This window comes from Acanthaster planci, linkage group LG03 (genome assembly GCF_054643075.1).
Source record: "Acanthaster planci isolate LZ-2023a linkage group LG03, COTS_SCS, whole genome shotgun sequence".
Taxonomy (NCBI): domain Eukaryota; kingdom Metazoa; phylum Echinodermata; class Asteroidea; order Valvatida; family Acanthasteridae; genus Acanthaster; species Acanthaster planci.
Window position 1 is genome coordinate 9,967,521 of NC_141779.1, and position 25,819 is coordinate 9,993,339.

Below are 25,819 nucleotides of genomic sequence, written 5' to 3' on the forward strand. Positions count from 1 at the left end.
AGAAAATTTCCTGAAAAAAAATGCTGTCTTTAAAGAACAACTTTCTTTCAAAAATATAAATTCTACAAGAATCTAGCAAGGCACGAAATCCTCTTAAGCGGTAAAGTAAACCTAACAATTCATTTAAGTTGGCCAAAAAAATGATAAATGCCATCAACAACTGCAACAGACTTTACAGAAAGGGGAATGTCCAGTTATGGGCTACTTTAATAGCAGTATAATAACTTTTACAACAGTTTTGGGCTATGTACATGTACACTTCTGCTCTTTTAGAACAAATTCTAAGTCTCTTTTTGGGTGGCTACAGTATGATTACAGTAATCACCAGCTCACCTTAAAATAAAAACAGGTTCATTTAGGACACCAGAAGTCCATGATTGATAGCCGCAGACCAGGCAAATGGTCCCAAGAGGCTCCCCAGAGTAATTCAGGCAGCCTGTTGGGCCCAATTCAAGCCATATGGACAAACTAAGGTTGACAAATTGATTCTTTCTGCTCCATGATAAAGATGGAGAGAGTTTTCCCCTGGCTTGGAGAAAGATCAGGGGCAATTTGGCAGCAAGTGACAGGGACAATCAGGCCCTTGGGAATAGGGCTGAAAAGGAAGGCTTTTGCCAAAGCTTAGATTCCCAAGTTCCCTCTAAATATTTTAAAACCAATTAAGAATCAATTATAGTGATGCTGTTCATATACTAAGCAATTTTTATGTATGTGGGTTTTTTTAATGGATATCCATGTGAACAAAAAAAGGTCAATTTTCGCCAGGTTTAGGTGATCTTATGGAAGGACAACCACTTTTACATGAAGATGTCTTTGCACCATTAACAATCAGGTACATGTACAGACAACATACAGGTACATCACCATTTGCGCGTGTCATTTCTATAATTAGGCAAGGTTTGTTCTTTGTCTGTGCAGCTGTGGCAGAGCACAGATGTTCATCATAAAGGCGAGGGCATGACCTGATTGAGGGCAACCACTTTGCATGCATACAAGTTCTTATTTGACCCTTTATCAACATTCCAGCATTGTACCGCTACATGTTAGATCGTAATCAAATAAGGACGTATGACTACTTCGCAAATGTGGCCCAGCCCGATGAAACAAGTCGTTGGTTGCCAAAGTTTCTGGGCCTTTATAAAAAATCTTGCATAAGTACCGGTAGATTCACATGTACATGTATGTTTCAACATCTATCACCCATGTCCACATTTATCAGGATGTCAATTTGAGCAGACACATGTTTATCACATTAAATACCTCCATTTACCCTTTCTAATGCAAAGTGTTTGCCATATTAAACAGTGAAAGTAAAAAAATGGCCTTGAGACTCATTTTCTGGGATCTGGTCCCCAAATGCCAGGCTTTGTGCCTATACTGGTATGTACCAGTATGGTATAAGTGTCCAAACAGGAAATGAGTGGTCACAACAGACAGACTCTCGTCAGGGTGAACCAGTATAATCTAAAGATTTCAAACTGAAGATTTCAAAGTGGAAGAGCAATGCACGATAATCACAAGCAGTTAACGAGGTAGAAAGAATAGGTAGTATGTTTGCCAAGTAGGATTTGACCCACTACAGAATGTCAGTTTCCAAAATAATATTATCTTTACTTGCACGAATGTTTGTTGCTGCAGACAAATGGGGGGAGATCCTCACAAACAAATCTGGGGGGCTTGCGTGTGTCCCCGAGCCCCTCTGACTTCCTGGAGGTGGCAAGGTGGGCCACAAAAACAGCCATGGGATGACAGTCCCAAGGATGCCCCTCGTTAATCAAGTGGGGGAAGTGACAGGACCTGGTCAGGGAGTTAAGGAGAGGGGGGCCGTTGAGGGTAAAGAAAAGGGCACAGCACCTGGCGACCGGCAACAGGACACGGTGCATAATTTCGGGGATGTTATTCAGAAAAGCGACGACGAAGTGAAGCGTGTGTTTCATGTGTGCGCCCGTGTTTGCTCCTGCGGGGAGGTCACCCGGGCTGACCTGATTGTAGCTGTGAAAACAAGATGGAGCAATTTCCTACGCGATTGTTTCTTGTGCAACTTTGTTGCAGGAACATTTTGTTGCGAAATTTAACATTGTGCATCATTGCTGCAGCAATAAAACGTACAGGGAGCTGCTGCTGAAGCTGTCTTTTGCTATCTGTATCCCGTACAGTAAGCAGCTGTGCCACCGCTGCTGTTGGGTCTGGTGCTGTCGTTCAGGCTGCTGCATACACTGGTTGTACATGTACATGTACTGTTGGCCATTCTACTGCAGCTGTTGGTAGTTCTGCTGTTACCATTGCTGCTGTTGCAGACAAGCTACAGTTACAACCAAAGATTGTATAGCACCGCACAGTGGCGCAAGATGGAGAACTTCACTGTGAATATGCGTATAAAAATGTTGTTATCACATGGGTGCCATAGGTGTGAATAGGCCTATGTTAATGCAACAGGCACAGTGACAGGCGCGCACACCTGGTATGCGTGCGCCTATGAATTAACGTTCACACTAGAATGGCGCCCATGGTGAAAACACCTTTTTGGCCAAGTTCTCCATGCTGCACCGCTATGTGGTGCTATACAATCTTTGGTAACAACTGCTCTTAAACTGTTATTGGTGTTACTGCTCATGTTTTTACTACTGATGCAAAACCTGATGTAAATTACACTGCCACTAAGTACATGTCCAATGACCAATAAGCCATGCAGAACATCACTGGACGCACTGTTAAAATGCTCTGTCTGTTGAATGATTTTCGTTTGCCAAAGAGCACCTCCGAAAAGTCTCTGAGGGCACTGCTTGTGAAGACCCACCTCAAATAACTCATCAGTGATTTGCAATGACACAATGAGATGGAAGAAAACCTGCAGTTGTGAGACAACAGCACACAAAACAGTGCACATGGCCCCCCTTGCCCTTCCTCCCAGTTCTGCCAGCTGGAGTGGGTGACATGTACCAGTACATGGACGGACTTCATGTGCATGTCTTGACCACACCAAGCCCAGAACTGGTATCCCATCACTGCTCTCACAAATGTGAATGTTTTTGGCAGCATTTGGATGCCGGAACCCACTGCAGCAGAGCGACTCAGACACTTCAAAATCTTTCACACGAGCAGTAAACAAAAAAAACACATTTGCAGGGTCTTAATTGCCACATGTCCACCACACTAGTACAGCTGATTAGCACTCCACAAGTCTGGGAGCCTGAGGGCGCCATTGTCTGAGCTCGGTGAAGCTGGTAGCCAACACAGTTCGGGGGCACTAAACAGGAAATTCAGAGTACCGAGTCTCTTAATCTTTCGAATTCTGTATGGCTCACCTACGAATTTTCTACAGCTCTCAGCATGTAAATATTAAGACGCACGGTTCAACAATGATCTACATTGTGCAGTAGTTGCACTCCTTCCTTACACATATAGTGCATCATGAATGGCCAAAGCCGCGTTCCCATTGGACCTTTTTTGGTTAACTTACCGTGACTTTCCTGTAGAACTACAACATTAAATCCAATGGGAACACACGGTAAACTAATGTCCCTTTCAACTTACCACGATTGCAATGTAAAACTAACAGGCCAAAAGGGTCGCGGAAGATTTCTGCGCAGCCACGGTAAGTTAGCAGGGGCGCAAAAAAGTCCAATTGGAACAGTTCCCATACAATGTAGATTGACCCCGACCATGCTAAACCTACGAATCTGACTACTGCCTACACAGAGATCCATTGTGGGCACGCGAAAATGGTTGCATGGTTCACAGTCTCCAGCTCCGTGCGTAGGCTATAGTACAGTAGCATGCCGCGCACACACAGTGAAGTGTGCCCGGATAAAGCTACATGTATATGCACACTGTGTATGGGGCTTTTTCTGTACAGGTTCGTCTTACTTGTGGCAGATTTGTCAGATTTTGCCGATTTCGCCATCATTTGTACAGCACAGGCAATGTAATCATGTTTATTTGCTGTGTTACACCTAAATAAGACCTTCTGCTATGGTAAAAAAGTCTATGTGGGAATGTGCGGCAGATTGACACTAAGGAATGTTGTGGTAAGTTTCTGTAAGCGCGGAAGAAAAAGTCCAATGGAAACATGTGTCAAGTCTTTGCCTGTTTTCATACTAGTCAAATAATCCCACTTGCTTCCTTGTCCCAAGGCCTGAGATCTGCAATGACCCTACAACAGCTTGCTGCGTTAGGTGCTGGAGACTACATGAAGTCCAATCTGAACCACTGGAGAAACAACATTCTCATTCCGTTTCCATTATACTCATAGTGACTTAATAACAGGCTGAAAGTAGGGAAGGAAATTTTAAACAGAGCCACAGTAGTTTTACAGAGCCACTAAATTAATCCAATGGAAACAGCTCTGGGCTGTAAAACCTCAACAAGTGTGTAGAAAAATTCCTCATACATGTGAAGCATGGTTCCCAGATATGCCTACCCTTTTGTGTGTTGCAATTTTTTCCATGACACTGCCTACGGATACACCTTTCCATCGAGACAGTGTTGTGTTTTTTTTTCTTTTGCATCGTGGATATAATGGCTAATTTTACCCAAACTGTAAGAAACATCAGCGGGGTCAGAGGCAGAGGCTTGGTAGCACAGGAGCAGTTGACATTTCAACTGTACGATGTAACCACTCAAGTGGCACATTGGATACTAGGAATGTGCTATATTTGACAAACCATGCATGGGGAATTAACAATTCAGTTGATACCCAAAAAAAAGTCCAAATGGGCCCAGACAGATTTACAAAAAGGAATGTTTACAGGAGTTGCAGTCAATACTACACAGAAGAAAAAATCCAATGGGAACTTGGTGTGGGAAAACCAGGATTTTGCACAAACCTATGGAACAGAAGGGTTTTGAATGTACTTTACTTCAAGAAAGTTTACTTTAAAATTTTTTATCTATCCAAATCAAGCTTACTCTTTGAAGAGTTGAAATAACTTGAAAGAAATAGCTACCAGTAGAAAGAAATAAAGAGAAAATCACAAAATCTCAAGTTCATGTTTCTTCAAAAATTAACTTCATTTGCCATCAGCGGTCAATACTGTTTATGTTTGCAATGAACATATCAATAATTAGAGGTAAAAAGAACTCAGTCAACCACAACTCTGTCAGTGAATTTTATCAAGGGTTTTCCACTTTCTTCAGGAGGAATCTGAAGTCAGTTTTTTACAGAATTGTGACAGAATCAAGTTGGAAAATGTTGAGTTGTCCCAAACCTTGGTCCACAGTGGCACCTAGAGGCTGCACTTGCACAAAATGCCCCCTCCTGACCCGGTGAAATGGAAGCCCAGCATCATATCACGTTCATACCATAACTGCAAAACAACAACTTACCCATTGTTGGCCTTGCGAGTGCGTCTTATCTTTCTCATTCAAACTCCCTGGTGGTACGAGTGCTGTATCTGGGATACACTGGACTGGACCTCCACTTATGGTATCGCTGTTATCTCCACAGGACTAAACTCCTGGAGAAGAGACACATACCAGAAAGTGTTGTCAAAAGGAACAAAAGGACCCAACCTGACGATGATGTTAATGACAGGGAGGAAACTACTGAGAAAAAAATGAATTTTGAATAATTACTGTACATAGCATATCACTCAACCACTGTCCGATGAAGTGTAATCTTTATTGCAGTGTCTTGCCTGTACCGCTGAATGAATATAGAAGTCTTATCAACTCATCACTATTCAGACTTCAAAAGAATCCTGCTTGAAGCTAGGCTTATCCACTAATACCCTGTTGTTGGTGCGTGGGTGTCAACTGTTTCCCATAATGCACTGGTAAGGAAAATTTGGTTTGACGGGTATCTTCTTGGTACGGCACTGTACTGTACTCATACTGACAAAACACTAAAATGCATGTACTGATAACGGAATGAATGCAGAGGTGCTTCAAGTACAGTATATACAGAATATTATGCGTTATGTGCATACATGTCCATGTACATGTACAAAAAATGACTAAGAATGTGGATACAAGGAATTTGACGTCTGTAAAGTTAAGTTGTTTCATCCTGCATTTTTCACCAACCGTGCCACCTACCAGGAACTCACTAGCATGCCGCTGCATGTACAGCACCCAGAAGCTCCTGCAATTGGCACCCAGACAGAATGGGATTTCTATGCCCAGAGTGCAGGACAGACAGTCGTCCTTCCAGCTGGCAATGTCCCACAATCACTCCACACTTCCTTGATCCCAATTTAGCTCCAATCAAGTGAGAGTGACCTTAAACCGCAGGGGTCAACAACCTCAAAACCCAGTTCACTACCTGGCTGACCCAGGGATTTCTGGGTCTGCACAGTGTAACGTGGGCACATTGATAATTGTTAATGTACAGGAACAAACAGTGACATGACTTACATGTACGTGTGTATACTGCACACAGAAATGCAGTCCTGATCATTTTCTACAATTCACATCCTTCACAATTGCCAAGAGTGCTTTACTTGTGGTCTGAATGCCGATGGCAAAATTTCACCATAACTTTACTTGTATTACATGTACATGATAATGAATTTGAAAGGGTCCTCCATGAACGAAGAAAACTAAATAATGCAAAGACATGGTGAAGATGGCAGAAGTCCTGCTGGTGTGTTTGGGGAGAGTACCTTTCAATAGCTAATTGGCCTCCACATCAAAAAATCCAGTGGTCCAGTGGAGAGACTCCATAGAAGCACTGCCAAAAAAGCCAATGGTGGGGGTAGGAGCAGAAGTATTATAATTGTCCCTGGATTCAACCACAGTCACGTAAATGTTGCAGTATTCGGAAAGTGTTTCTTTACTTTTGGCACAAGTACATGTACATGTACAAATGAGTTCCTTTCAAATTTTCAAGCTACCGCTATATGCTACGACATTTTTCTCTAAAAGCAAAACTAAAACCCATTAAAAATCTTCCTTTTAATGGACTGCATGCAAATCACTACCCCCACATTTTAATTTTCCAATCTAATCACTTCATTGAAACTGAAATGTCATTCTGTATTTTTTAAAACAAAATTGTAAGTGAGAGACAGAGTGATTAATGAGAGGGCAAAATTACTGCTGCTGTCACCGCAGCCCTGAAATATGATTTTTGCCGATGCAATGCTGGAAAGGACTTATTAGTCGAGCATGGCAGAGATTGATCCATGGCAACTTTGTCACGATCTGACAACCTCCTTCCCCCGGCACTTCCCCTCCTCACCAATCCCCCCCCCCTTCGCTCTCTCCATCGAGGGCAGTATTGGCCACTGAAAATGTGAGAGCCATCATTTAGCAGTTTGCAACTGCCTTTCCCTTCCCAGGGGAGGGGATATCCACTTAAATTGAGTTTCATGGGCCGGAGGAGAAGGTAACAAATTCATTACGGGAGCTCCATCCACCCCCCCCAGCAGTTCAAAATGGAATGGTCCACATTTCTGTCATCAATCAGAGTGCAAGCCTGTACCATTCCCTTGATGGTTTAAACACACAACATTTGACATGTTTGACTGGAACATTAGCTTAAACATGTCACCAAGTAAACTTGATGCAAACGCTGCAATTCTAAGACTCAGAAAGTATCTTTTCCAAGGGAGGGGGGTTGGGAAGGCCCCGCATGAGCATTAGTCACAGGATGCCTTTTATGTATGTACAAGGATGAACGACTTCCAAATTCTTTGGACAAACACAGATGCTTTGAGTTGGGTGCATTTTACGGTTTGTGAAGTCCAAACTAAGGGCAGATCCTGCCCAGAGTTGGCAGCGATAAGCCAAGACTGGGGCATGATTCAGGAGAAAAAAATGAGATGGTTGAATTTAACAAGGCATTTCTGGCCATTGACCTTCTAACGACAAAAATCTACCGAATGATGCCATCAATGCGCATACACATCAGCAGGCATCAGGCTGGAATAAGCAATCTGGGGTTTCAAAAATCAAACATGCTACTGGTACATACATGTACATGTATGTCTTATCAGCTTCACCGTATAGGTTTGAACATATAGGGGCAATTCCATCGTTACCGACATGACGTTTGTATACAACTTCCAAGTTTCAATTGATAAACAAATTCATGGTGAAAAAATAAAACCAAGTTTATTTGCTTTTATACTTGTAGCCTATTCATTAAAAATGTTAGAGAAACTTTGTTGGTTAATTAGCCACAACTGTGAGAAATGAATGTTACGGACGTTCTGCATTATGACATGGATTTTTGACCTTCAGTACATTTAATCAAAACTTCATGAAGTTGCTTCCCTTAGCTTTCTATACAAACTATGTTGCAGTTGGTCTGAGTCATTCTATCCAGGCATGAATTGAAAGTTAGAAAAAAATAGTCCTGTATGGTCCAATTTTGTTAATTAATGTTGTTATGGACATTACATGTACATCTCACGTTACGGGCAACATAAAAATCTCACGCACCTATGTATAAATATAAAGAAAACAAATGTTAAGAATGGTTTTATTAATTATAATGTTTCATATGGTATCGTCATGATATCCCCTCAGATTCACTCAATTGAGGTGTACCCCTAACCAACAATGGTGGAGACAACATTGTAAAAATCAATTTGAAACTTTGGCAGTCAAGTCACAGTTGATGTGGAATTGTCCATAGGTTGTTACAATTTCAACACTACAAGTAAAGCCTCATGCAGTAATTAAGATACTCAATGATCAATGCAAAACCAAACTTTTAACAAAAACTTGCACATTTGCAGACAGTTTGAAAAGAAGTCTTTCAAGGCATCATTTCTTGTGAAAGGTATGAATATACGGTACATGTATGAATACTTGCAGATTTACGGTTCAGCACATACATGTACATGTACTGAATAGACACATGGTCCACCAGACAGGTGAACAAGCTCTAGAATACCTGTAAACACTCTCTCCCACTTACACAAAAACCACTGTAATCTCTGCCAGTCTGTCCCATCCCCCAAACAGATGAAAATACATGTATCATGATTTGCAAGTCTAATGTGGGACATACCCTGGCAACAAGTTGTTACATCCTCAACAGCATCCAAACACTGCCTACTCCAAATGAACGACTGAACAAACACGTAAAAAAAAAAATAATACCCTTACTTGAATTTGTGTACCAGAGGTATTGGCCTGTAAAACTTCAATGCGCTCAGTACATGTACACTATGAAACTGTCTGCTATTGGAATTAATTTATGCACTGGCACACACAAATCACACAGGGTGTTTGCAACCAGAAGTGGAGTAAGAATTTCCCTCTTTCTCCAGTTCCTTCTATGATGTTTGCCCCCTCCCTCGTCTGGCCTTTAAAGCTGTACACTGGCAGACAACAGAAAAACAAGTGACAATTTACGCGTACATGTACCTTTCAATCACAGACTCCTTCGCTGGCAAAAAGAAAAAAATCCTCAAACTATGCGCATGCATGCGCAGAGAAGGTTTGGGAATTATTAAACCAATTTGCAAGGAAGGAAGAAGAATCATGTAGAGCTTTGACAGGGTCCCTGAGGAACGTCTCTGTGAAGCTGACCACAGATGTTGAAAATTCCTAGGCTGCAAGTTGTGCTGTTCAGAGCCTTTACCTCTTGGGGGAGATACGCTTGGGCAAAGGCTGAGCTCATGCCACATTCTGATTGGTCGGACACTTATATGAATGATCTTTGAAAGGAACAAGATCAACAAATGACTCTTTTATGTGAATGACATGCTGTGCTTATTCTGGTCAAAACTTTGGAACTTGTTGAGATACAATGTTTTGGCATATTTACACCACGATGTCCAATTAATAGTAATATAGATTAATAAAGTGCACTTATCCGGGAAAACCGATCAAGGAGCAATTCCATTATTGTTACCCCTGCTCACTCGGCCCATGAAACATTCCAAATACCATCTCAGCTCTCTCGGGAGTATACAGGAGCAGGTAGGAGATAAGTTTGTAAAGTCACAAATTATTACTTTCATAGTCCTTAATTAATCACCTGGGGATTGAGTGTAATTTCTCTCATATGACTAAATCCTACAGTTAAAAAATTCAAATAGCATCTGAATCAGAGGCAAATGATATTTTGTACTACAGTCTTGTATTTTCTCCAAAAATTTACATTTGTTTCTCGTATTTTCTACTTGAAGGCATATTTATGATAAAATTGAAGGATTTGGGATTAGTTTCAATTTGTTATCAGTAAGCTTGAAAAAAGGACTAAAGTAAAAACTATTTTTCATTGCATCTCGGTAAACTAGGAACTTTCACAAATTTTGAGACAGGCCTGCTGTTTAACATTTAAACCAAGAATGTAAAGGCAGATAAAAAGATAGGCCTACGATGTTTTAACTTTAATTAATTACATCATAAGTATGCAATACTTTTCAATGAAAACTGACCCACTGCCTTATTTTAATTGTCTTGAATAAGCCATTATGAAACCTTTCTACAGGTGAGAATTTTACTTGTCTTCCTCCATGGTCAAACAACATGGTCGAACAACATGGTCGAAATATCTTGCTCATGGACACATGTACATGTATACATTACCGCCACATACAGTACATGCACATGTAGGTTGGACCGAGCCCAGTCTTTGCACTGCAGGATTGTAAGTAAAGCTGAGTAGGAGAGAAATTCTCAACCAGACGCCACAGGAGGTACATGTAAAAACCACATGAGCACCAGCTTTTTCTTGAAGCCTGGGAAATTTTGAATGCTACAAGAGCCACCAGACCAACTGCAGACTTGCGCAAAACAAATTGGGCCGAATACATCAGATGGCCAAGGAGACTTCCCCCTTGCATAAATTCCTGTATGATGTAGCAGATATTTTTCCCACCAGATCAGGAAGTATCTGTCCAGTATACGTCAACGGGCTGTCAGAGCTGGGGTTAACACCCCCCCCCTTTCAGTCTTGGGTACTCCCTGGTTTGGCATACTTCAAGGATTTCCCATAGACAGGAACACACATTTGGTGGATGTTGGGCACCCAACCGCCCAAAAAAACGGATGAGGATGAAGGGGGGGGGAGAGCCAAGAGGAAAGGCAGTAATTTACCTCAATCAAGAAGTGAAGCACATTTTCTCTTCGTAAGAGCCACTTCTGTCAATGCACGCGGGTTGGAATAAGTTCTATTTTACATCTTTGAGGACCACCTTGCTTTAATCAATGAATCGGCCAAAAAAAAAAATCATGTCACTTTTCTTCTTGTGAATGGGGGGGGCAACGCATCAACGTTTCAAATCCATTTGTTTACACATAGAATGTGGTGACTTTTAAAGTTTCCGAAGACTGTCATTCTCAATGGACTGTTGTGCATGATGTAGTCTCAATTTAATAGCCAACTCAAAATTCCAAACATCCAAGCAAACTACATGTACATGTTTGGTCTAAGTATTATAAATACACAAGAGCACTATTTCGCTATTGACACCCAGTAAATCAAACTTCTCCTACATAAGTATACACGATCAAATTTATGCCAGCATGGATGTTTGCACAAGAATATGGCGACCCCTAGACTCCGGACCGTTGAATAAACAGAAACACTGAGTATATATAGCAAATTTTGTTTTCCTCTGCTCCCCGCGATCAATTTGTTTTTCTCTTCTTTCCTCTCTACGGTTTTGAGTGCTGGCTTTGTGATTCTGTCCCTTTGTGGTGCTTGTGTTTTGCCATACAGTGAGGGCTTTCCTTGCAGGCTATTCTCTACAAGCTCACTACATGTACATGTACCTATAGACACGTTTCAGGTAAATTCAACAGGTCATTTGGAACTGCATGTGTGTATCTGTACCCTGGTTGTGCCATGCCACAAATACACCAGAGACTGGGTAAATGATGCGTAATTTAAACATACTGCAAGTAACGCTAATGTTCTGACAGTGGGACCATATAGGCAAATCTGTGGAGACAACATTCCCGCTGGGGCAACTTGGGCATGTGCACGAATTTTTGTCAAGTCACAGCACCCTACTGGTCTGATAGAAATGCAGTGCGCATGTACCACCTGTGAGTATGGAGGATGGCCCTGCAGGATTGGGCTTTTATGAAATACACGTACCTGTACAAATCCCCATCATCTGAAAGTTGATCAGATCATTAAATTATTCATTCTATTCAATGGTACCCATTGAATAGAACGTCACTTGACTGGTTCCCGTTTGCATGCGGGGATGCTGAGGTTTTTGCTTTTAAAAAGATTGACGGGATGATTGGTGAATGCATCTTTCCAACTACATCCTTACATCCTGTCAGGAAAAATGACAACGTGACTTGTGAAGTTATTGGGAAATCCCACTTTTAGGTTTGAGTTTCAAGAAATCTAGGACTTTTGCACATGCACATACGACACCACGAAACTTTCCAGAAATTGCCGTGGTATGACTTGGGGGAAAAAGATGCTGTGTTCTTCCGCTGGACACCGTATACACACTGGTTCAACTCACTTTTTCTGTTACTTTTATGTCTGTTTCATCATTTCAGGAGAGCGGAGCCGGATACGGTGGTGGCTTCTCTCAGGAACAGACAGATTATCTGCTCCGACCACATATGCACCCCCATTATCAGCAAGGAAGAAAAATTTCAGCTTGGCACACGGCACTGGCTATAATTTCTGGAAGAGTTTCAACACCTCACTACATTTTACACTGGTGATTACGAGCCATGTGTTGAATGAAACAGTCTACCACTTCTTATCCTTACAAACTTGTTATTCCCTTTTGCAGTCAAAAATGGATGGCACAAAAGTTCACCTGTTAACTTTTAACATTAAACTGGACATTGATTTGTATTTCAAAACAGTTATTACACTCTGGTCTCAATCCAGTTAAGCCTATACTCATTAATGGACTTGAAAAACGGGACGTGGAGTGCTCAAGACATGACAGAAATGTAAAATTATCACGGAAAGACTGCTAAAGTGATGGTTACTTTAATACTGGTCCCCTTTACTGTGTTTTATGCCATACCTCTCCATCGTGGATGGGTACACGTACATGTACATGTACTTGTGAGCTCCACTGTGATTTCAGTGATCAAATCTGTGGTCAGGGACAATACTGCATTTTAAAATGGGTTTTGACCTTTTACTTGAAGTTCTCACTCACCCGTTAATTTATTGGCACACGTACACTCTACTTCAAGAGCCATTCATTTGCAGAACAGATTGTACATGTATGCTCCAGCTCATTTGTACAAAGCTTAATAGAGGACTGCCCTCCAACTTTTTCATTCCTTGTGGAATCACCGTGAAATGAGTTTATAATATGACTGTCAAGACTTTCCAAGCTGCTTGGTTTTTGTGCTAACTTTGTACTGCTTCCAAAAAAAGAAAGAAAAAAAAGGACAGCCGTGTGAAAAGAAAATCCTTTACGTTCTCAGACCCAAGGCTGCACTCTGGTTTGACACAATGAAGGTTTTACTAACGTTTGCAAAGAATAACATGGCCGCATGGGCTGGCAAATGTGCAGTCAAGTGAATGCTCACAGCAGGCAAAGTCCACTTTCCTTTCCATGGGCAATTGGCAGTGTTGTCAGCTGGCAATGAAAAGAGTGAAAAAGTCCTTTGACTTTGTAAACATAAATCATAGATTATGTATTTCAAGTGCATTGGCAATAGTCCTTGAAGTTCACCTTTGAAACCATTTTACATTCACTTTTACTTTGATGTCTTTTCTCTACATGTACTTTGGGGGATAAGTTTCAGGCCGTTTAGAGTCAAAAGCTTGCACGACTCAATTTCAAAGTGACAGGATCAATTCCAGAAATGTGGTTTCACGGGGAAGTCAATGCCCCTGGATGGTATAGTCCAGAGTATTAGAAGTACATGTACAGTACCCAGCCAGGTGGAAGAACACCTGACCAAAATGTACGCAAACATGACTGATGCACGTGTGAATGTACTGTTTGTCAAAAAATGTACATGTACCGGTACCTGTATGCAGTTGCGCAAGGACATGTGCGACAGAGGCTTGGCTGAATATACAAAGGTGGATGAATTTGCTGGAAAACTGTTTGGCAGAAAGGGAAGGTTTTGTATTCTCTTACTTCAGAAGCACAGACTAAACAAATTAAAATTGACTTCAAAATTTGAACTATTCAAGTGAGTCAAGAGAAAAGATGCATAGCACTTTTAACCAGAACTGCTTTGGCTGTGATGCATGCATGATTGATGAGGCATTTACTTGGCTGCTACAGTAGCCTTTTGGAAGAGTTATCTGAGCAAGGCTTTCACACATACTGGTACTGTACTGCAAAAGCATGCTCACTGAAGCTAGTTCTAGCTGCAAGAGATAAAATTTGGCCATTTTGTACTGTAACTTTAAATACAATATTAGTTATCACATGAGTGCCAGTGGAAGACAGAACAATGTAGAGCATCTACTCTGTGTTCCACTCCCACTCGTGTGATACTGCATTATTCTGTGTTTCACGAGCATGAGTGTGATAACAAATTTATCTTCAAGCAAACTCGATGTGCAGTTACGATGTTACAGGGGCCTATTCCCGCAAACGTGCCACCTTTGAAATTTAAGTAAATTTTGCAGCTTTGCATTTTGGTTTTATTGTAAAAATAGTGCAATGCATTGAGTGTGAGCAGCCCATTGTGCAGGGTTGATATGAACCATGCAATACAGTTGTTCATCACACTGTTTGTTGCCATATGGATCGACCAATCAGAATTGAGAATTCAAGTTTGCCTGAAGTTAATGGCCTCTAAACTTGCATACATGTAGAAAAGTTTCTTTAACCTAACCAATATCAAGATGCCTGCAATGACTTTTTAAATTTTTAAAACTTTCTGGAAACTTTTGTGAAAAAATCATGCAAGTTACAAGTCTTTGGGTCATTGCAACATACAACGAACACGTCTCTGCAGAGCTACCCGTACATTTAAGACTTAAAAACCGTAGAAACAAACACTAAATCCAGGAACGACACACATCAATGCAATTATAAAGATTTATAGACAGGAGAAGACTTTATTATGAATAATGAAATTATAACTCCACTGACTCTAGAATGAATATCTACAGAATGTTTATGCTGTAATATTCGGAATATAAGCTGCCCGGTGTATAAGCTGCAGCATGCAAAAATTGGCGTATAAGCTGCACTGCAGCCCTAACGATCCAACCACAAAGGTCATTGTGCCGCGTACTGAAACACCAATACATGCTGTATAGTACATGTACGTCAATGGATCGACTTCACGTGAAACCCTTATAAAAGTAAGCAAAATGTGAATGAGAGTCACCATAAAAAGAGAAGTTTAAGTCCTCAAATTAAATACTTTTTGCGGGCTTGATGGTTGTCGATTGTCTTGAGTGGGTCGTGCATCGGCTCTTGCCTTTTTTTCCAGCAGCTGGAACAAGTTGTGCGGTCAGATCGTGTACGTATGAATCTTGGTAACTCAAAGTCAGTTAAGTCAAAAGATCATTTTATCTTGTCGGCCAAATAATTTTTTTCCAAAGAATAGGCTTTTATATAAAGAAAATGCCTCTGAAACTGTCCACAACACTACACCCAGTTATCTCGAGGTTCGTGACGCCGACCAAAAAAACACTGCCTAATCACTTCAAAAATGAAAAATCCGCCGCAAGGCCTTGGTTCGAATCATCACATTGGAACTGCTTGTGTATGTTGCATGCATGCTGTATGCTACATGTACCTGCATGGCACACACGAACTGCACACATCACCACTATCGCGCAAACTCTGTTTTCAGGATAGCCTGACTGCTTCAACAGACCCATTCATGGACAATCCAATCGCTGACTCTTTTCGATAAACCACATGACTACAGAATGTGTTGTCATCGGAAAACCCAAGTGAAAAAAACCTGAAATTCTGTGGCATGTCACGCTAAACACGATTGGCTAAAAGACAAAAGCCACACGAAAGTTTATAGGTTTAGGTTTATAATACAATAAACAAATCTTGGTAAAATGATTTTTTGTCTGCAAACAATACACCATGAGACTGAATAAAAAAGCAGGAAAATAATCACTGCAATATGTTGCCACAGTTGAGCAAGTAAAGTTTAAGATTACATACACATTTCATATATGTGTTTTGTGACTGTGACTTGGGGAATTCTTTTTTTGTTAACTGAAATTTGTATTTATTCTCCGAGGTTCGAGATTACAGATGTAAACAGCAACCAATGAAAACATGACTGCGCCACCTGTACGTGGTACGTGTGGCTCGGCCATGACTTTTGTGACTGATTTCATTCTACAAAGTTACCGAATAAGCCGCCCGGCATATAAGCTGCAAAGACATTTTTCAGCGTGAGAATTTCTTTCCATTTTAAGGGGTAGTACTGTACACGTACATATAAGTTGCACAAAACATGTTCCACAAGTAAAATTCCCATCATGGAAACCTTTCAATGAATTTGTAGCATTTTACGAGAAACTTAATTGCCAAAAATAATTTAAAGTCAGGGTGTGATACTGGTCAAATGGTGATGATCATATACATGTAAGCTGTTCAGAAAGCTTTTCATCAGACAATGAAGGGACAATTCCTATACAAATATTATACAAAAGATCACAATCTACAATATAAAATGTTCATGCTCATTTAACCATAACTACGACTGTCCATATTATATTACAGGCGCCAATTTTCCCACACCTGGCTATCAAGCCTATCATACACAATGCACTCTACACAACTAAAAAAATGTAGACCACATCTCAACTGTCATACATGTACCTCAACTGCTGAGTGACTAATGAACCTGAATACTTACCAGCACTCCTGACTTTACAACATCCATGTTTGAACTTCCCAATTCCATAATGAACCATAAGATGCAGTTTACTGGAGCAATTATCCAAAGAATAAACAGTAATTTAGGAGGGCTGGATGAATCCATCCATGTGCAGGTACAGACACCTGTTGCACTGTGTGTTCCCACAACCACACAGTTATTGTGTTCATGTGACAGTCACACTACAGTACATGTACCCACTGAGAGAGAATAGTGCCTATTACACATTGCCCATCACTCTCCATTTCCACCACTAACAATCCAATTCTATTTCGGCTGTGTTTACATAACAGGCACACTGTACTAGTCAAGTACATACATGTACATGAATGTAACTTGCACGTACATACCAGTAGCTGGAAGCAATATAATCGTTACTGCTTAAAACATGCCTGAACCAATCCAACCACAACCACTTAAGGCATGCAGTAAATTGTGCAATGAATCCACACTTGTTCCTGGTGTCTGCCGAAATTAAAAAACCTGGAAAAAAATTCCCACGCACCGTCATCTCCAGGGTCAAGCTCGACAGCAACACGGCCGACCTCCTGACCCAAATGCATTTTGCATTTCAGGCCTGAGCACAATGCACCGGGCTCCCTCAAAGACAATCAGATGAAAAGGAGGGGGGGTATGCATTCATGACACCGAGGAATGCAAACAAAGCTGAACATTCTGGCTGGTAACAGGCCGTAAATGGGCCACTGCACTGTGCACTTTAAAGTTGCAGGGGGGAGGGAGGAATTAACATGGACCTTTTAAAAACAGAATACCAGGGTGGCAACAGTGTAAACAACTCCTGGGATTTGGGAAGTTTTCTGAAGTTAATCACAGACCGTGACAGCGATAATCTGATGCAAAACCTGAAAATCAGACATCAGAAAATGACAGTTCTGTCTGAACAAATTTTTGTGTGGGTTGTTGCTGAAAATGCATGCATTGCATACAGTTTGTATATGGCACAAAGTTGCCTTAACGTTCAGATGAACTTTTTATTGCGGCTTGAAACATTCCTGGGTAACTGCAGTGGTCTGTAATTTCCAGTACTTACATGTACACATCCATGTACACCTTTAACATTCTAAAAGACTACAACCACAGTTCAAGAGCTCTGATGTCGCTGACATTTTTGTCACCTGCATGAACATGTATACGGACACACAGCTTGGAACAGCGGGAAGGATTCAGACACTTCCTTTCTTTTTCTTCTTTTTCCTTTCCCATTTTTGTTCTGTTCCTTATTTTTTTTTTTTCTGTTCTTTTCTCTTTGCCAATGGGTTAACCAAAGAGGTCATGAATAAGAGGGGCTTCCCGCCGAGAAATCAATTCAGGATCTTTCTGGGGGAGGGACAGCTGCCAAGAGATCCACTGAGAAATGTCTCCCTGTGGAAACAGGACCAGGGGAAAAAAGTAGAAAACTTGTTAGATCCCTTGATATGGGAGACATGACGTGATTGAAAGTGACTTCTGAGAGAAAACACCAGAAAAGCCATGATTTCTTCTGATAACATATCACATTTTCAAAAATAGGTTGCTATTTTCTTTAAAGCTACTGATAGCCGCTGAAAACTCCCAGAGTCATATTTCATAGTAGCCAAAAAGTTTTTTTAATATTTAGAATTCTTTTCATTGGGGTAAGTTGGCAGAAAGTACATATTAAGAAACAAATAAATAACATTTACGACCAGATCTGGAGGAAAATTATACAATATGCTGGTAGCGTACACTTCTCCGCATATAAAAAGTTCTGTTCAATATTTAATGCCAAGGAACTTGTACTGTATTGGTCAGTAGAGATGAAAGGAGAGTTTGAGCTGTGTTGTACTTCAACAGTGTTTTCATCTTCTTTGGTACAAGATACATGTAGGTTGTACAAGACTGAACATGGCAAATGCATGTAGGCCAACAACCATCATGATCAACCATTGACAATAGTTTTCAGTGCGAGTGGATCCAAATTCCGCAAATGTTTAACACTACCTTGGTACGCAACTATGGCTACTGTATGTGAACTTGTGCTCTGATGCAGACTGTGCTTGCGTAGTGTACACGTCATGAATACACCTGATGGGCAGCTTGAAAATAGTATTCTCTCTGCTCTCAATGCACAGGTGCACAACTTCAAGTCCAGACGTACAGCAGGTCAAGGATATGCCAGAAGTGAGCATCATCCTGAGACGGTCAGACCCCATTTAAGCCTTTTCAACTTTCAGTGTATGGGTTTACAATGATAAACAGGTGGTTTTCTCCCTGAACTGGTACTTCCTGAAAGTCCTCCAAAAAGAAGGGTAAGAAACTCCTTGAAAGTCCTCCAAATATCTTCCACTTATGCGCTTTCTTCATGCTTCAACTTTCAAGGGGCATCAAGTCCCATGAGGAGTGACGGTTGCAATGGGTTCTACATGTACCTTTTTAAGCCTGCATAATTCTTAAAAACTACTGCATCCATTTGGAAGGCTCTGGGAAGCATTGTGTTGGTTGTTGAAGACACATCTGCCTTGAAAACTTTCGAATTGAAAAGTTACTCGGTATTGAAGGTCAAGTCCATCATTTGCAGTCATCCAAAAAACAACTGACAAAATTTTTGTTGAAAAGCATACTTGGTTTAAAGATGGTTATGGGACTAAACTCCCTGTGAAATTAATCTTTCTGGGAACTCTCCTTTTGAAGAAAACAATGAAATAAGATCATCACCAACGATATGTCTAAAGATGCCGTTTAGGAAGATTGCCTTTAGCAGTGAGTATAAGCACTGACCTAACACACGCACGGGTGGTTGCTATAATTTGTTGGTTCAGTGTGCGACATTGCGTAGCTGCATTCAGGCACAATTCATAACATGTCACTTTTGATCTGACATCAAAATCCCAGAATATTGTCTTTCTCGGAATACACAGAATTCATGGAGGTGAAACTTCATCAGGTCTGTTCCCAGGCACCCTTCTTTAAATGTTGAATAATTTTCTTGCCCCAAGGGAACATCATGCACAAATGATAAATGATGGACTGTACAGTTAAAGGTTGTCAGAAAGAACACTTTGATCAATTTCACTTCACACACTTCCTTTGGTGTTGCTGTAACTCATCTACTTGTCTTCAGACAAATGAGGAAGAATAATGGCGCTGACAATTTCACTTGCCAGACGTGATACACTCCGGGAAAGGGAAAGATTCTTGGAAGCCAATGTAATCATACATGTACATCCTCTAAAAATCGGTGTAAGTGAATTGACAGTCTCTCCCTTTTCTGGCACTGAATACGGTCACTGATAATTGATTATTTGGTAACCTGGATGACATCCAAACATTGACGAAGATCTAAATGAAATGAAAGTACCTATCTAGTTGACCTTGGAAACTCGGATCAGATATGCAGCATACCGGTAGATGTGAGAAGCAAAATCCTAACAAGACTTTTTTTCTTAAAAGGGGGCTTTCGCTGATCTCAAGCACCGGAAATTAACAAAATTGGCCCCCAATTTGGGCCTGGAAATTTGAATTAAGGAGCCGCGTGGTCGCGGGCCTTGCAACTAGAGGATACAGGGAGGAAATGTAGAGGAGTCACTAAGGCGATTGCGTGGCTTCAAATGGGCCCAGGAGAGGCCCCAGTGGGCCCCTGGGACACGTGTGGAATCATTGCATGTATCACGAGTAAGAGGGAACTCTGACAGCCTTGGAAAATGAAAAAATAAACTGCAAGTGTAAAGCAGAGGGAAAAAAGACAATTTATAGGAACATGGAATCGGATATGCTCGCATGTGCAGAGACGGGAGGAAGAAAAAAAAGTACACGAAGCAAGTTGAACAGGTTCGTGAGGAATGACGACATTTTGAGTCCGAGCTTCAATTAGTGCATCTGCACCTCACTGGGGAAGTTGAGCAGAACTGAGGAAGTCACTGATGTAGATTGGTAAATATGCCAAATGTGAGCACGTCGATATTTGAGGAAGACACTCTTGGAAACTTTCAATGACCATTTTCTGTTCCAAGAGAGTGGAAAAACCCACTTTTAAGGTACATGTACATGTCTTTTAGGCATGATACATTTTATTGTCAAAACAGATACATTTAAACCAGCATGTACTGGTACATGTACGTGCAGGGGTACATAAGCAAGTACCATTCAGGCAACACTAGGTCCCAACAACAATGAAAGACTACTTAGTTTTGTGCATTGTTGGACAGTTGCTAACCTAACTAATCTTAACCCCTAGGGTGTATGTAAAATCGTATTGAAATTGGAGGATTTGGGATCGCCAAAGTTAATTTTCGTGCTCTTATGACAATTTTGTGAGTACTAGCAACATGACCCAAGATACTCAGACCCCAAATTTTGTTTTTCTTTTAAATTCACAAGGCCATTTAGTTTTTTAAAAGATTGTGTGGATACCTCAAATGTCCACCACTCTACAGAAACCTAGGGGCTTTCAGGCTAATTAATGTACGGTGTGGATTTCCAGGTTTGGTTCAGATTCAGGTTTACAGTGACAACCGTCACTTTCCCAGATTTCTTCAAAATTTCTGCTCAAAGTTTTCACTATCTAAAGGTCCAAAGGTCCTGCTACAGTTTGTATGGCCTGCACGTACATGTATATATATATTTACTTTTGCCCTTACCACAAATGGCCATAAATACCTACAAACTATTTTATTGATTTCATCTCTGGTGTTTCATGCACAGCTGGCTCTCACAAACAAAAATACACATCTAGCTTGCTGTGTAGTATTATTGTTACAGTCCAGCAACTTCTTCCCCCCCCCAAAAAAACCCATTTTTTTAGGGAGTTTGGCAATTGACATGGTACATGTACGTTCGCAAACCAACTTACACATGCAACTGATCAAACTCAACAGACCCTGTTGTCCCTTTCTAAAATTGTGTGGGACATGCTTCCCTCCCCCCAAATATCACCAAGGTCAGGGCTTTGACAGTTGGGTTTTAGCTTTGGTCTAATCTGCTTACACTATGGATTTGGAGCCATGGCCCCCTTGCAAAATTTAGTTTGGGATCTCGGCTTGTATTGTGTGCATGCATGTGACACACACAATGCACATTTGCAGAATGGCTATACATGTTCGTGTACATGGACAATGTCGACACAGTACATGTACTGTATGGGGTGCATGTCGCAATGCAGACATGTGCCCATACATATATGCCCAGTGTTTTCCTAAGTGCATGGGATGGTTGACAAGGGAACAGGAGTAAAGGTTTAGCGGGTGTATAACTGCACGTCTAATCCACAATTCACAATTGTTCACTGAAACTCGTATGGAGTGCTCACACCACCAGTTTGCAGATGACCTCTCTCAACTTTAATCAGATAGAATGCACCTGTCCTCATTTGGCAACTCAAGTTTACCCCACAAAAAGGGAGTTTGAATAAAACTGCAGCAACTCGAGCTCGGAAACAGTATTACAGAAACATTACAAATACGGTACTTGACAAAAAGACGTGGCAACCTGATGATTTGAGAAAGTTACTCACATCATCATAAATGGATGTTACATTATCAATGTCTATGTGATAATGCCTGTAAGCTTACAAACACACTTGTTCCATATGGAGACGACACAAACGTTAAAACACCTCATGTTGTGGGAACCTAAACCATCATTGGGACAATTTTTTTTGCAATTAAAACTTGATTCCAAATATCCAAACAAAAGAAACTGCCTTGTTGCAACTGCCTATAGTAAACTTGTACTGTCGTTATGAATGTGGTGTTCAGAAATGTAAAATTGAAAATTGAATTGAAAAGAACCAGCCACAGACTCGGATCACATTACCAGCATTTAAGCACTACATGTATCTGATTGTTCCTTCTTTCCAAGATTTCCAGACAGTCAATCATCAATTAAACCCCATTTCACCCAGAACCTCGGCCTCGTTACATTCAGCAGAACGGAATTCATTACGCTAACCACGAGCAAGCAAATGACTCTACAAGCACTTAACTCATTCCACAAATGTAAACATGAGAAGAGCTGAGGGTGAAAATTGTGTCTGAGAACGGCTGCAGCACTGCATGCACTTGGGACTCCCATGCAAACCTGGAGTTTGTTTTACTTTATGTTGGCTGTACAGAATAAAACATGTACATGTACATTTGAGCAAAAAAGAAGAAAATTAGTGGGGTTACAAAGCACTGGGACCTACATGTAGCCAAGTGCCTAAACATATACATGTACACAGTATACATATAATTAAGCCACACAAATATTGTAGTCCTGCTTTCCATTACGTACAAGGCATCTGAAAATGGTATATATGAATGTGGAGAGAGGGAGGCAATTTTTCTTCTTTTACACTTCTTAAGACTGATTCTGTGTTCAGCTCTTAACAACAGTGGCACAGGTCGGGTGGATATTTGTTTCATGGGTACTAGTTTTCGTGTATGAATAATCTGTTTATTTTTTGCTCTTTATTTATCCTACATGTACAAGACAAATTCTTTTTTTTTCTAATTCCACATTTTTCAAAAATATTTTAGGGCTGCATGCTAAAAACAGATCAAGTAGGGGAACAGTCCACAAATTCAAGTGAGAATATCTGGCCAGCTCATTAGCATTAAAAGTGCCCTACAGTAAGCCTGTTCGATATGACGATATTTCACGGTATTTTGATATGATGCTGATATCAGATATCATATCGTTTGTAAAAACTATCAAAAACTAAAACTGCCACTATCAAACTTGCTGTTGCGCTTACAACTTCAAAGTCGGGTAGTAGAAAAATAGTTGAAGCCTGAACAGAGACAAAGTTGAGTATTGGAAAACGGCCTACATGCTAAGTTCGTTCAATAAGGCGACCCCCAAAATGGTCTGAGCGCATGCGTGTAGCCCGAGAGGCGTCCCTGGTATAGATGTACTCAACCACGTGCATGCATCAGTTGGGCAGTGTAGGGATTATCGCTTGCTGCTTTTAGGCAACTGCGGCGAAGGAAACTGATACCAAAGTGCAACATTTTTATTGCTGACTTACACGAAAGATTTTTTTGAGGTCTTGTAGAAAAGGGACCGAGCAAAACATGCTGACCAATAAAAAATAAATGCCGACTTAGAAATGAGGTGAGGGCAGCAATACCAGTAGACCCTCTAGTAACACGCAAGTGCTCTGTCCATTTTGGGGGTTGCCTTATTGAGCGAACTTTACCGCTAATGTGTGCGTGGAAATGGCTTTTTCTGTACGGTGCTATGATATGATATATGATGTCCACAATTTCCATGCTGAAATTTGCTTTCCACCAGCATATAAGAGTTCTAAATGTAGAGATAATACAAAAGCCTGTACATTTTTTTTTTTAACGTGGCTCTCGAGACATGGTGATTTCGGTCGTGTTTATGTTATGAATGGAAATTGAGGTCATCATGATAATATCGGATATCGCAATATTTTTTCATGATATCGCCGTATGAAAAGAAATGAATATCAAACAGGCTTATGGGTATTTCTTTTCAAAAAGGAGATTGTTTGGCCCCCAAAAATAGTGAGATTGTGTAAATCGTTGCCGGGATCAACTCCCTGGGTCTTTGAGCTTTCATATGAGAGCAGAAGGGCTAAAAACTGGTGTTGAAAAATGGTCCTAAGTGCCCAAGAAAGTTGAGCATTGCCACTTGAAAAATGGCTGTAATCAGACTTTGGAAAAATCACTTTTCGGTTGGGTGATTTTGTTTTGTGGGAATAATTAAAAATGTAATTGATTAACCCACAAAAAATTGAAAAGAAATTGAAAGATTGGGGACCAGATAATAATTTAATTTGTGTTTCAGAAATCTCAAGGATGTTGGAGTGCATGCTATTGGGCCCTGAACAGTGCTGATTTTACACTATTTTCAATGGGGCTTGCATTAGTGGACTGGACCTGTAGGAAGGGAAACAGGAAGTACTTTTTCCCCTTAAACTAAAAAGAAGGTTGCCAGCCAAAATATTTTGCTTATTTACACATGCATGCATGTATTCTACCGGTATGTGAATAATACTGAGATACTTCTTGAAAAGCACATGTATATAGATTTGATTTTTATAAGCAGTATTTCTCTAGAAATCAGCTGTTTTGGGCTGCAATGAGACTGTGAATCTAAGAAACAGGAGTCTGTCAATTTATAGGAGCAGAGAGCTTCAAGTTAACTCATCATCACCAAAGACCCATGTTATTTTCGGCTTTTATGGATGTAAACTACGTTGTCAAATTCACAAGCACCTGTAGAAATCACAAAACTACTTAGCCTTCAATTCAACTAGAACATACATGTAATTGAAAAGATGAACCCCCATTTCCAACCATCATACATCATGACAGTGTTGAAGTTGCATCATACATGAGTGGATTACAACTTAACCATCTCTTTTGCCATAAAGTCATCAATTTCTATTCTGTCCCATGATTTACACATATCATGCAGCCTCTTTTACCTCCTTTAGAATCCTTACATCCTTTATGGTTTTTGTATGGATGGCAAAATTGACCACAAAAACCACACATATACAGAACATGTATCTGTGGTGAAACCGTCCAAGTCTGTGGTACATGTACATGTACATTGTACATGTTCGTGTCTCCATGTGCGCAGCGAACACCGTGGAGTACCGGTAAATACATGTACATGCCCCATATAAAAGTATTAACTGCTAAGGGAATACTACATGTACCTGTGTGGTACCGGTACTGAGAGTCACCATACTCTGCACAGCTGTAGATGTACATGTACATGTACTGTGGCGGGCATGTACATGTACAAATGTACATTGTACAGTATACACAGTACATATCACATCCTTGAAATAAGCTGCAGGGCCAAGGTACATTACATGTAGTTAATTACAAAAGTGGAATAATCAAATAGTAATGAATATCTACCCAGTTCAGGCAAACATGTACCGGTACATTTTCACACAAGAACGAACAGCATGCTGGGAAAAGTGTACTGTAGGAGTACTGTGTATAAGATACAGACATTAAAATTACAATGTACATGTACATACACATATGTACGTTTTCAGCAGCAAGTGGTTCTTCTGATGTGTACACATGCAAACAGCACAGGTGGTGTAGTTCCCTGGCCAGGGGTTCCGATAGCACATTGGTGAGGTTTA

The 25,819-nt window shown here is 40.7% G+C and overlaps 1 protein-coding gene across 4 annotated transcripts in view; it reads right to left on the reverse strand.

Moving 5' to 3' along the window:
- The window catches only part of LOC110986656 (mitogen-activated protein kinase kinase kinase 2-like), an 81,625-nt gene that overhangs the window by 42,722 nt on the left and 13,084 nt on the right, over positions 1–25,819 (reverse strand). Inside the window, exons 2-3 of one of the 4 annotated variants that reach the window (XM_022248697.2) lie at positions 13,369–13,478; positions 5,326–5,456 (exon numbers count right to left, since the gene is read on the reverse strand). In XM_022248697.2, coding sequence (XP_022104389.1) covers positions 5,326–5,329 — 4 coding nt within the window. In that variant the 5' untranslated portion in view covers positions 5,330–5,456; positions 13,369–13,478. Of the gene's footprint in view, positions 1–5,325; positions 5,457–13,368; positions 13,479–16,701; positions 16,760–17,072; positions 17,095–25,819 lie in introns of those variants that run through there. The other 3 variants (XM_022248700.2, XM_022248699.2, XM_022248698.2) reach the window with 3 other exon arrangements.